This window comes from Sturnira hondurensis, unplaced genomic scaffold (assembly GCF_014824575.4).
Source record: "Sturnira hondurensis isolate 20B ecotype Veracruz unplaced genomic scaffold, ASM1482457v3 Scaffold0025395, whole genome shotgun sequence".
In the NCBI taxonomy this organism is placed as follows: Eukaryota; Metazoa; Chordata; class Mammalia; order Chiroptera; family Phyllostomidae; genus Sturnira; species Sturnira hondurensis.
Genome location: NW_028098026.1, coordinates 1,008,092 through 1,020,624, shown reverse-complemented (window position 1 = coordinate 1,020,624; position 12,533 = coordinate 1,008,092). Strand labels below are relative to the sequence as shown.

At 54.6% G+C, this 12,533-nt stretch overlaps 1 protein-coding gene across 1 annotated transcript; it reads right to left on the bottom strand.

Moving 5' to 3' along the window:
- Positions 1-4,353: 4,353 nt before the first annotated feature.
- Positions 4,354-11,010, bottom strand: LRFN3 (leucine rich repeat and fibronectin type III domain containing 3). Its single transcript, XM_037039613.1, has 3 exons — positions 9,872-11,010; positions 6,999-8,447; positions 4,354-4,971 (listed from the first exon to the last, which is right to left on the bottom strand). Exons 2-3 carry the CDS (start codon positions 8,429-8,431, stop codon positions 4,515-4,517), a joined length of 1,890 nt encoding a protein of 629 aa, XP_036895508.1. The 5' UTR covers positions 8,432-8,447; positions 9,872-11,010; the 3' UTR covers positions 4,354-4,514.
- Positions 11,011-12,533: the final 1,523 nt, after the last annotated feature.

The following is a 12,533-nucleotide window of genomic DNA, read 5'->3' as shown; positions in this document are numbered from 1 at the left end:
CCTGCCCACAGCAGCCAGATATTCCTAACTCTCTCCGCAGGCAACCGAGTCCCCCACCCCAACCTTGTTCTCTGTCACCTGCCCTCAGCCACCCTCCCCGTGGTAGTGAGTGAGGTGGATCTCTCTAGTCTTAACCTGACCCTGTTCCTCCCCATGGCTCCCCAGTGCTCTTGGCATGGAACCACAGCTCCTCAGCCTGGCAGCTGGCGACTGCCCATTTAGCTCAGCTGTCAGCCGCTCCCCCCCTTCTCCCATGCTTCTCTCCAGCTACACAGAACTTTGGCCAGCTCTTCAAGTGCATAATCCTCTGTCCTCCTTTCTTGTCATTTGCACAAAATGTTCTCTCTCTTTGGAAGATCCTTTCTTCTGGCTTTCTCTGTAATATCCTGCGACGGTACAAGGCCCAGTGCAAAACGAAAATGTGGAGTCCCGCGCTCGAAAACCATTAAGAGGGGAGGGTGGCATAAGGGGCTACATGGTAACAGAAAAAATGGAATAAAAAAGTTTAAATCATGAAGAATTTCCTGATCGTGACAGCGGGGCATTCAACCAAGTGCAGGGTCTTCCTGAAAGTGGGGCTTTTGGTGACTGCACAGGTCATACTGCCACGAAGCTGGCCCTGCCTTCAGGAAATCTTAGTCTCCTCCCCTCCCATCCCAGGCTGTAAGAAGCCCAAAGTTCTGGACTCCCAAAGTTCCTCGGGCTTAAACAGGCCCTAATGATTCGCACCTGTGCTTCCCCCTTGCCCTACCCCCGACCCTGGCCACTCTGGACTACCATTGTTTGGTATCTATTTCCTCCGCTGGACTGGAACGCGGAGAGGGGAGGGTCTGGGGCACTGGTCAGGGCAACGCTGAGCACTCTGACCTATCCTTGCTTTGTGAGGCACGAAAGGGCACGACACCAGGGAGGATAAAAGGCAAGAACCATGCTCAGGTTCAACCCAAAGAAGAGGACCCCTCTATCTGACTCTCCCACATGTTAAGAGCTGTGAGAGCTTGGCATAAGATGAGGCCCTGCAAGGGATCACAGGTGTGCCCAGACACTGGACCTATGTTGGATTAGCCACACCCAGGTGCAAGGGTGGGATTGGGCAGCAGGCAGACAGCACCAGGACCAATCACTTAAAAAAAAAATGCTCCAGGAACCAGGCACTTTGGCACCAGGAAAGCCATCTCAGAAATGTGCAGGGCATTTTCAAAGCCAGACAGGGGGTGGGCAGTGGAAGGAGTAGCGCTCCCTGAACTCAGGAAATTGGTGAACTCAGCTGGGCAGTGTTGGACAAGCTACATTTTAACTTTAAATTCTAGACACATGTGACCATTTATTTGTCTGGTCATATTCTCTCTGCATGGGGGTGGGAGCAGCCTGCTCCCATACACTCCCTCCAACCCTCCCTGCTTCCAAATGTGTAATAAGCTACCATTGGAGTGTGGCCCCTCTTTGTGGGCCCACATTTTCTGTGTCCATATGCCCCCAACCAGCTACTGTCTCTGCCTTACAGAGCCCTGGTGCACTGCTTTGCCTAGTGCTTGAACCTGGAAAAGGTCATTAACTATCTAAGGAATGGATCCTTGGATACTGGACACCGGGCCCCACTACTCTTCTTCCCCACTCTCTCTGCAATTTCGCCTGAGACCCAGGTAGTTGAACTGTGCTCCACACTGTCCTTATCTGCATAGGTGTCTGGTGAGGTAGTCTCAAATCTCTCTCCAATCCATCCGCTCGGGCCTCAACCTGGGCTGGGTCAGCCTTCTGCCTGGACTATTGCAGAAGCTTCCTCCCTGGTCTCCCTGCATCACTCCCCCCCCCCCGCCCCCCCCGCCCCGCATGCAAACACACCCGCCACTGGAGCCTTTAGGGTCAGGGATCACAACCCTCCTCACTGCTCAAACCCCTTAAGGGTTCCTCGTGCCACTTGGAATGAAATCCAGACTCCTCCCAGTGGCCCATAGCAGGCTGCATCGCCTGCCCCCTTCTCACTCCTGTCTCAACACAGCATCACTTGCTTTTCCCCACCACGCTTCAGCCACAAGACCTCTCTCAGTCCCCTTTACTCATCACGCACCCCTCAGCCCCTGGACTTCTTTACGTGCTCTCCCACTTGCATGGACTGACCCCCCCTGCACCGCACCGCCCGCCTGCCCTGGTGGAGTTAACTCAACCCAATCGTCCTTCAGATCTCAGCTGAGGCATCCCCCTTTTCCTCCAGAAAACCTCCCTCAATCTCTCTCCCTGGGTCAGGTCCCCTGGCGACAGGGTCTCACAGTTCCATGTCTCTCTCCTGCATGGCCCCACCTGTCACACAGATGATCACACTTGCTTATGTGATTATGTACCGTTTGTTTCTCCCACCAAATGGTGAGGTATGTGAGGGCAGGACAGGCTCACGTTCCTTACTGAATCTCCCGCGTGTAGCACAAGTAGGCACGGACTAAGTTAGTATTTTAACACTAGGGAAGAACAGTGCACTCTGGCTCCCCCTCATGGCAGCAATTACCTATAGCTATTCAAACCTCCTCTTCCCCGGGCCTTTTCCTCAATATACCTCCAGGTCCCTGCTGGCTGCTCCTGACCTCAGCCACCCAAGGGTAACAAGAGAAGGACCTAATGATGCTGCTGGAACACTTGGGAGTCAAGCCAGATCCCTGGGACTCAGGTTGTCCCCAGGGCCGATGGAGGATCATTTCCAAGGCCTGTACACACCAACAAAGCAGCAGCATCCCGCATCATGAGAACAGCCAGCCCGGTCTTGGGCCCTCTTTCCCCTGTTCCTCACACCAGCATCACGGCAGAGAAGACTGACCGGACCCAGATCCCCTCCACACCTCTTCCTCTGGACCCACCACTAGCGGCAGCCTGAAACCAAGGAGTATTCTAACCCTTACGGCTAGTTCCGTTTCTGGATCTTTAAGGAGGCCTGAAATTTCTAAGGCCTGGGGTTTGGTCCTCTGAACCTCTTGGTGTCTGAGGGGTGCCTAGGGCAGTCCAAGACAGAGTGACAATGGGCCCTGGAGAGATGTGGGGCAGAAAGTCCCAGATCAACCTGAACAAAAGCGCTAGGCCCACAGAATCGCAGGTCTACACTCCCTATCTATTTTCTTACCTGCTACTCTCAAGTCAGCTGAGTGGCACCTGTCCGAATGAACCCCTAACACTGCTCTCACTGCAGCCTTGACATCATGAAACACAATAACTACTTGACTTTGACCTGCTTGGTTTGCTTCACTCTGTCCCTCTACCTGCTGCTCCTGTTTAGTCTTTGCGTCTAGGTTTTTCTGTCTCTTAGACATGGGAAGTCCCAGAGGCTGTCTCACCAGCCTGGTGGTCTCACTTCCCCATTACTTCTGACACAGCCCTCATTTCTGTCCCCAGCTCCTGCCTCAGACCAGTGGTCCTGATACCTCCTAGGTGTCGCCCTCTGGATGTCCTCTGGGCTCTCCATGTCCAACAGGTCCCACACTGGCCTCAGCATCTTCCCCAAATCTGTCTTTTTCCCCTGCTACTACATCACAGAGGTCTACTGTCCCCTCCTTGTCATGGACACTCCCCTCCCCCAGGGCCCTTTGGCTCCATAACGCATCTGCTAAGATTCTTGAACATCTCTTTCACCCAAACTAACTGCTTTGTCCAGCCTTGTCCTTGCCCACCCAGGCCCCCACCCTGGCTTCCACCCGGGCTCCCTGCCTCAGTCTTCCCCTTTGGTCCATCTTCCTCATGGTGGCTAGAAGGATCTTCCTAAAGCCCAAACCTGACCCTGTCCTCCCCTGCATAGAGTCTCCCATAGCTTCCCAATACTATCAGGCCAGAGTCTGACCTCAGCCTAGAAAACCTGGACCCTGCTCATCCCTCCTGCCTCAGCTCTACCACAGTACCACCAGTGTCTGGCACTTACTAAGTCCTTGGTTGTACTGTGATCTCTGCCTGGAACACCTTTCCTTCTATTCTGGGCCAATTACCTCCTTCAGATGTCATTCTCAGGTCACGTGTCTCCTCCAGGAAGCCCTCCCTAACTACACTCTAAGGCCAGGCCCAGGCTGAGTCAGGCACCTTTTCTAGGCTCCCACAATCTTCCTGGCTTCCCCCATTACCACATCCCTGATCTCTGAGTTACTGTCTGAGGGGAGATCTTGGGGATGTCACAGTCACCACAGCATCACACAGCACATGTCCAGAGACAACACTCAAAGAATGTCTGTTGGCTAAAGGAATGACCATCCTCAGCCTCATCCAGGTACCTTGGACAGAACTAGGCAGGTCTCTCCCCAGAGGAGGTGTCCCCAGCTCCAGACCCCTGCATGATCCCCCGCAACTTCCACACACAGAGACAAGGGCAAGGGCCCAGGCCCAAGCTTAGAAAAATATGACTTTCTTGTTGTGCCCCAGTGCCCCTGCCACCCTCCCCATCAGTTTTAAAAACCGTGAACAATTTGGTGAGTCTGAGGCCGGGTCCCATAGGGTGCCTGGGTCCTGCCATCCCTTGGGCCAGAAAAGTCATAGTGGTGGGCATGAAGCTAGGGTCCCGTGGGTTCGTGGCTGGGCCCCCAGGGCTCACAGTCCAGCTGGACCACAGTGTGGGCCCTGGGTGCAGAGGGCTCAGGGGCAGAGAGGGCCGGTGCAGCACCGTTGGTCTGGGAGCAAACGCTGCTGACAGGTGCAGGTACCTTGGCCTTGCCTGGGGGCTGGCCACCGTGCACCTTGTAGCGCATAAGCAGAACGAAGATGAAGACCAGTACCGAGGCCACGATGACACCACCCAGCGCGATGATCATGGTGCCGCCCAGAAATGGTGCATGCGGGGCCCCGCAGGGGTGCAGTGCAGGCTCTGTCGAGAAGTGAGCACAGCCCACAGGTCGCGTGGCTGTCAGCCCCGTGGCGCTGTCCTCATACACTGCTAGCACGCACAAATCATAGGTGCGGCCTGACGCCAGGTCGGTCAACAGGAAGGAGTGGCTGTCGGCTGAGATCATCCTGGAAGGACAGGCAGGTAGGGGTCAGGTCTCCAGCTGCCCAGCACCTACCCGGCGCTCTGCCACCCTCCTGTCTAGAGGATTTCCTCCCAGTCCAGCTGCCTCATCTCACTCTGACCTCTGAATTCCCACTGCTGGAATTCCTGACTCAGCCAGTGGCCTGACTGATATCCCCCAAGTCTATTAGCCAGTTTTACCTCAGCCCACTGGCTAACTTTACTGTCACATTCCTCTCAAATTCCTCAATTTTTTCTCCCTCTAGGCCCCACGCTCAAATTCCCTCCACCACCATTGTTCCCCTTCCCCGGTGCTCTACTGTCCAGTTCCTCTGTGGCCTACCACTTGAGTTTTCCCAGTCCTGTTTCATTGTATGCAGTTGCCCCCTTCCCCTCTTGCAATGCCAACCCAACTTCCCACCAGCCTCCTACCTGAACTCTTTCTCACCCTGCTGTCAGGAATTTCTCCAGCTCACAGCCCGATTTTGTCCTCGCTCTGACCTCCCTCTACTCCAGTCGCTATTTCCTTTTAACTCCCTATCCAATTTCCCTCTAATTCCACTGCCTCGTCTCTCTCTAGACCCTTTGCTTCCATCTGATTTTCCTTTAGCCCGTGCCCAATTCCTCCTCGCCTCTGGTGTACAGCTGGATTCTCTCTAATCTAACTGCCTGATTCCTCTACCTTCTAACTTGCAAATGAACATTCTCCTAGCCCCATTGCCTTATATCCTCAGTCTTGATTTCCAGTGAGGCCTGTCATCTAATTCCATTTTCATTAAACTGATGTGCCTCAGCCACCACTGATTTCTTTTTCTCCATTGCCTTATTTCTTTCCATCTCTGCTACTGATTCCTTCTATCTCTGTCGCCTACTTCCTCTTCATCCTTACTTTTCCCATTTCCTTTCATCCCTAGCACCCAATTCCACTATATTTTCTTGTAGCAGAGCACCCTGTTGGAGATTTAACTTGCTTTATGATCAGTTGTATTCTTAAATTGCTTTAATAAGGTAGGTACAGAAAAATCGATGATTGTCTCTGGGAAGGTAACTTTCTGGGAGAGCATTCATCCCATCCTCTGCCACAGGGACATTGGACAAGAGTTGTGTGATTTCCAGGTGTGGATGGTCCACCAAATCGACTGAGGACTGCCCGGGAAAGGGAGTGGAATGCTCACTAGAGTTCCAGGATTGAAAGGGAGATCAGACGATGATCTCCGGAGGCCAGGGCCCCTGGGGAGGAAAAGGAGATTTAGAAGCTGGGTTTGCAAAGTGTAGACCCCCGTCTTAGGGAGGCTAGTCCTCTGCAACAAGGCCTTGGGGACTGCACTCTGGGCCCGGCTGGCAGTGAGAACAGGGAGCCATCCACCGCTATCCATGCAAAGATGGACGGAGGTGCCAGGTCAGAGCCACCACTACTGACCCCATGTGGCCACAGCAGATATATCAAGTACTCTCCGGCTCAGGGGCAGAAACTGTGCTGACCCACCTCCTGGAGTGTGTAAGCTCCTGGTTTTGCATTTGCAACAACAGGGGATGGGGATCCCCAACGGTGGCAAGCTGAATATTCCTGCTTACCTCATGGGTGGAGCTTGAACTAGGTTTAATTTAGAAAATCAAAAATTGAGATGTTGCCATATAAGAACTCCAAACATGTGGAACAGTTCATACTACATGACCCAAAGCTGAGTCTCTATTTAATCTTTACTACTTAAATTCGTTTATATCTCCCCCAACTTGCCTCCCTCCACTGACTCTTTATGTTTTGGGCTTGGTTACTTTTTACTCTTGCTGCCTAATTTCCTATATATGTCTGTGACTATTTACTTTTGCCCCTTTATTTCTTTTTACCACTCCTGCCAGATTTCTTTTACCCTCTCTGCCTGATTTCTTTTACCTCTGCTGTCTGATTTCCTTTGTAACCTTGCAGCCTCATTTCTCAGTGGTGCTGCAGCCTGGGTATCAGTAGCCCTGTCTCTAACCCTCCTTCGACCTTACTCCCTGATCCAAGCTGCCCACTGCCTTGACACTGCACCTGTAAACGAGGATGTCATCAGCTGAACTGTTGTACTGGATCTGGTACATGCGAATGCCTGGGATAGGCTGCTGATCTGGCCACTGGACAAGAGCAGCTGTAGCCCCATGCTCAGTCACCTGGACACCACGGTCAGTAGGGGGCCCAGTGTCAACTGCCTTGGCAGAAGCGGAGGCGGAGGCGGAGGCAGAGGCGGCAGAAGGTGGGGTAAGGACATCAGGATCCCCGTCCCGCGGGGGGTCACAGCTGGTGCTGTTGGCTAGCTGCGGGGGCGGTGGGGGACCCACAGTTAGCTCAACAGCAGCTGTGGCCTCGCCAGCTGCATTGGCTGCTATGCAGGTGAAGATGCCGCCATCACCCGGCTCAGTGACCAGCAGCTCCAGTGTCCCATTAGGGAAGGCACGGGCACGGCTTGAGTTTCCCAGCAGCCGGCCCTGGGGTGACACCCAACGCACACGGGGCTCAGGGTCCCCTACTGCCCGACAGCGCAGGGCAGCTGGCCGACCAGCAGGCACTGCCAGGGGTGGCGAGCGGTGAGTCACTACAGGTGGCTCACACACAAACTCCTCCTCACCCACAGCCCAGAAGTAGCGGCCACCCAGAGCAGGTGGGGAGGCGCAGGCTTCAAGGTCGTCCTCCCTTGCGAGCCGCCGCAGCCACACCAGCTCACAGTTGCAGTGCAGTGGGTTCCCACCAAAGGCCAGCACCAGGGCAGAGGCAGGTGAGCCTCGGGGCCTGGCTAGCAGCGGTAGGCGGGAGAAGAGTGGGTCAGGTGGGATGGTGGTCAGGCGGTTGGAGGTCATGTCCAGTCGGGCCAACTTGTGTAGGCGGGAAAAGGCGCCGGCAGGCACAGAAGCCAGAAGGTTGTGGTCAAGGCCCAGTGTATTAACGTTGCCCAGGCGGCCCAAAGCCTCCCAGGGCAGCTGTTCCAGGTTGTTGTAGGAGAGGTCGAGGTCCTCAAGTGTCTCGGCACAGTCGTCCAGGGCACCAGCCGCCAGTGCTGCCAGCTGGTTATTGCTCAGGATGAGATGGCGCAAATTGACCAGGCCGCGCAGCTGACCCTCACCCAGTGAGGTCAGCCGGTTACCATCTAGATGCAGGGCACGGAGGGCGCGAAGGTCAGCAAAGGCGCCGACTGCCACGTGGCGGATGGTATTACGTGACAAGCTCAGATGCAACAGGCCCGTCATGTTGGCCAGGTCGCGGCGGCGCACGGCTGCAATGAAGTTGTCTGCTAGGCGCAGCTCAGCAGCCCGGCGGTCCAGTGAGGGCGGCACAAACAGAAGGCCTGCCCCCGGGCACAGCACACTTAGGGGCAGCGACTGTGTCTGGCAGTGGCAGCGGCGGGGACACAGGCTGGGTGTGGCTAGCTGGGGTGGAGATGAGGCGGGGGCCAGCGGTAGCAGGCAAAGGAGCAGCGGGAGGATGGCCATCTCGGGCAGGGGTGGCCTGCAGGGAAGAAGGGAGGTGTTAGGGCAGGCTAAGGCCGGAAGAAGGGTGCCAGGGGGGATGGGGTGGTCCAAGGCCGGGAGGGAAGGGCACAATGGGCTGAGAGCAGAAGGGCTGATTAAAGATGGTCAGAGAGAAATGGTCAGACATATCAAAAGCTGGGGAAAATGGTCAAAGACTCAGACAGATATGTCTTGGGAGGACAGAGGGAGCAGAAATGAACAAAAATGGTCAGAGGGAAGAGATGTAGTTAGAAATGATTGGCGATCGTCAGAGAATGGGAGGGGTTGGTCAAGGTGGGTAGAAGATAAGCAAGAGGGCTTTAGACATGGTCACAGAGAGATGGTCAAGGAAGGCCAAAGAGAGAAGATGTGGTTAGGGTGAGGGTCATTAGAAGTAGTTGGCTATGACCAGAGAAGAGATGGTTAGAGATAATGAAGAACATAAGCAGTCGGCAAAGAGAGGGGCATCAATCAGGGATGGTCAGATCCAGGAGAAATGATAAAAGATGGTCAGAAAGGGTCAAAAGCCAGAGAGGAGGAGAGGATAGCTGAGTGACAGGTGTGAGGAGGGGTCATCAGACAGTGGAAAGGCAGCCAGGGATGTTAGAAACGATCAGGGAGACAGAGAAGAGAAGTGGTCAGTAAAGGCCAGAGATGGTCACGTGGTTGTCAACTGACCATTAGGGTCAGGGGTGGGAGCAGGGCAAGAGAGATGGTGAAGGATGGTCAGAGCAGGAAATGCGGACAGAGGAAGCTGGAGAAGAGAGGTGGGCCGAAGCAGCTGGAGAGAAGTCATAGACAGAAATGTCAAAGATGGTCACACAGTTGGAGGCCACACCTGAGAGTCAGGGCTGGACAAGCGCAAGAGAGCCAATGAAAGATGATGAAAGAGGAGCACAGCAAAGGTATCAAAGATTGTCACTGAGTGAAGCAGTAGACAGATGGCCAGAGAAAGGAGCTGTGGACAGAGCTTTAAAGACAATCCAAGACAGAAGAGGTGGACAGAGTGGTGGCCAGAGGTGTCCAGACAGAGGAGCAGTGAACACAAATGTGAAAGATGGTCAGAGAGAGTGGCAGAGAAAGGAGACAAGAGAGAGGAGTGGTGGGCGGGAGAGGCTGGCAGGAGAGGTGGCTGGAAATGGTCAGACAAGGTAGATGGGAAGAATTTGGAGGACGGACTGGGAGTGGGTCACAGACCTGGGGATACCATCAAATGGGGAAGAGATCAGAGAGAGACAGGGCTGGCCAAATGTCTACAGTGTCTGAGGCAGAGGAACTGAAGGGAGACCCACAGGTCACAGTGTCTGTTTCCGGGAGAAACCCCAAGAATTCCAGGGGATTCTTGGGTCCTGACCTACCTCCACCCAAGCCACAAAGTCCCTCCCCAGTCCCTCCCCACCATGAGTCACGGGGTAGCCTTACCTGAGCTAGAAGCTGCCCCAGGGAGCAGAGTCCTCAGGCTCCAAGGGGGTCAAGGGTAGGGGTGCTTGGTCATGCCTTCCCTGTAGTGTCTCAGCTCAGATATGTGGTCATGGAGTCTCTAGACCTTGATACGTGGAGTCCAAGATCCCCAACTATTGGGCCGCTAAGGTCCACTTTTAGAGACCCAAGCACCCTTTTGGGCTGTTCAAGGAGTCAGGGCTGCTCAGCTCATTTTGGGATACTAAAGGGCCAAATGGAGAGTTAAGGGTCTAAGTCCTAAGTCCAGTCCTGGCATCTGGTACTGCCGTGCTGCGGTTAGTTATTGGGGTGCTAAGTCAAGTTTGGACGTCTTTAGTCCCAAATTCCAGAATTCAGGTTTGCAGCAAGGACTTCAAGCTAGAACTCAGGTTTAGGCCCCTTGGAATGCCAGGGTTCAGATTTTGAAATTTGAGGCCTAAATCTCAGGGTTCAGGTCCCAAATAGTGGACCCAGGGCATAGGCATGGGAATCTCATCCCAGATTTCAAGGTCCGGGGCTCAGAATTCAGAGTTCAGCTCCAGATTGGGGACTTTAGATGCCAAATCTTGAGGTTCAGGCTCCAAATATTGGGATTCATATTCCAAGTCTTGGGGCTTAGGTTCCAAATATTGGGGTCCCACGGACTGATATTGAGATTCTAGCCCCAGATACTGGTGTTCAGACTCCAGGTCTTGGGGTTCCAGCCCCATCAGGGTTCCAGGGTCTCCAGATCTCTGGATCCAATCTTGGGGTGCAGGCCCCCCGATGTAGAGGTGCAGGCTCTGGGTCTGTGGTGGCGGCTACCGGCTTGCTTCTCTGACTGTAGCAGGGGCTGTCCCGTAGTGAAGGGGTCGGCTGCAGTGGGGGTAGGGGCGGCCAGGAAGCCCCCGGTGCCGCGGTGGGGCGAGGCCTGGGCGCCAGCAGACGAACAGACAGGGACCAGCGGGGTGAAGGCACCGCAGCGCTGTCGGGGGCGCAGGGGGGAGGGGCCGCTCTCAGAGACCCCCCCTCCCCCGCTGGGGCCGGGGCGGGGGCCACGGCGGGAGGCCTTGCAGGGGCTGGACGGGGTCCGCGCTTGCAGGCCGGGTCCAGGTGCTCCCGCGGCCTCCTCGGCCGGAACCCAGGGCCGCGCGCGCGCTCGCACTTAAAGGCGCAGGCCCCGCGCGCGCGAGCTTAAAGGTGTAGGCAGCCCTCCCTCGTTCAAAGGCGAGTCCCCAGCCACGCCTCCATGGAGTCGCCCTGGTGTTGCTTGGGAGCTAGGATCCTTGGATACAGACAGAGACAAGAAAGATGAGCAGACTTTGACTAAGGGACGAAGAGGAGTGGAATGAGAGATACAGAGAGATAGAAAGATATAGCCGTATTGAAGGAGTGATGGAAATACAGAAACAGTGAGACACCCAGACAGAAATAGAGACACAGAGGACAAGTCAGAGATAGACAAAGACAGAAACAGAGAAAGTCAAAGAGACACAGTAGGTGGATGAAAGAGAAAGAGATAGACGCGACTGAGCTGGGCAACTCAGCTGTGAGGATGGGCGTGTGTGTGTGTGTGTGTGTGTGTGTCCAGTTCTCATTCAGAGCATTGAATGTGGCCCTCTATCCCAGAGTCCCTGGCTCCTCAAGCCTGTCTCCTTCTGCCCCTCTGTTTCAGCAGCACCTCGTTGGATGTCCTTTCCACAGGTGGAGCTTCCTTACCTGGACCCCACCCAGGAACAGGCCTAATCTTTGAGGCCAGAGGGGAGACTCTGCTCCTTCCCAAGTCTCACTGCCCTGGCCGCAAAGGGAAAATTTAGCTCCAAGACCCTGTGTCCTCTTGAATTGGAGGTAGATATTAAGACATACTGACCAGATAGCCCATGGAGGAAGGAGAAAATAGGAAATGGGAAAGAGGTACGCAGCTTGCCAGGTTGACCCAGGAAAGTGTGTCCATTGATTTCCTCCCTCCCCCCCATTCACACCCACTGCCCCACAGAGGATCCTACTGGAATTGCACCAACACATGACTGACCAGGAGCCGAGTCTGCCTATCCTGATGCTTGTGAGAGAATAGGGGAGGGAAGGGTGGAGTGTCCCACATGTCTCCTGGTGATGGTATTGCAGGAAGAGGGATGTGGGTAGTGGTCTACAAGCTGGACCTGGGGACTCGGTTATAGCAACATTCGGGACCTGATCTTTTGGGAGGGAACACAACCTTGGTCTGTGGTCATGGTCCCAGCCTGGGGGAACTTGGATGGTCACAAACCACCCCTAGCAATCCTCATCTGAGTAGAGGAGTAAAATGACCGTGGTCAGGGCAGGGACAACCACCTTGGCCTCCCTAGCTCTGTTGAAGGTTTTAAAACAGACTCTGGCCCCTTCCACATATGTGTATTGAAAAATTGCAGCTAAAATGAACTCAGCTCTAGTGCTCATCTTTCCAGATCATTAGCAGAGTTCATCAGCGCTCCTGGCCCAGCACAGTGGACACTGGTTACACAGACACTCAGAAGAAGAACACAGAAGCTTCAGGGATGCTATAGAGATGGCAAAGGTAGTGGGAGACAGAGGGAAACACCTGAAGATAATCCTGGAAGCAGACTGGAATTAGAATTCGGTGGAACTGGTTTGTTGGGGGGTGATTCCAAGAAATGAGCAAGGGAGG

Bases quoted from the DNA above. Each gene is read 5' to 3' on its own strand.
- LRFN3 (XM_037039613.1), bottom strand. From the start codon at position 8,431: ATGGCCATCCTCCCGCTGCTCCTTTGCCTGCTACCGCTGGCCCCCGCC. The intron at 4,972-6,998 runs GTGCAGTGTCAA...CTGTCCTTCCAG, and splicing joins GATGACATCCTCGTTTACAG to GATGATCTCAGCCGACAGCC.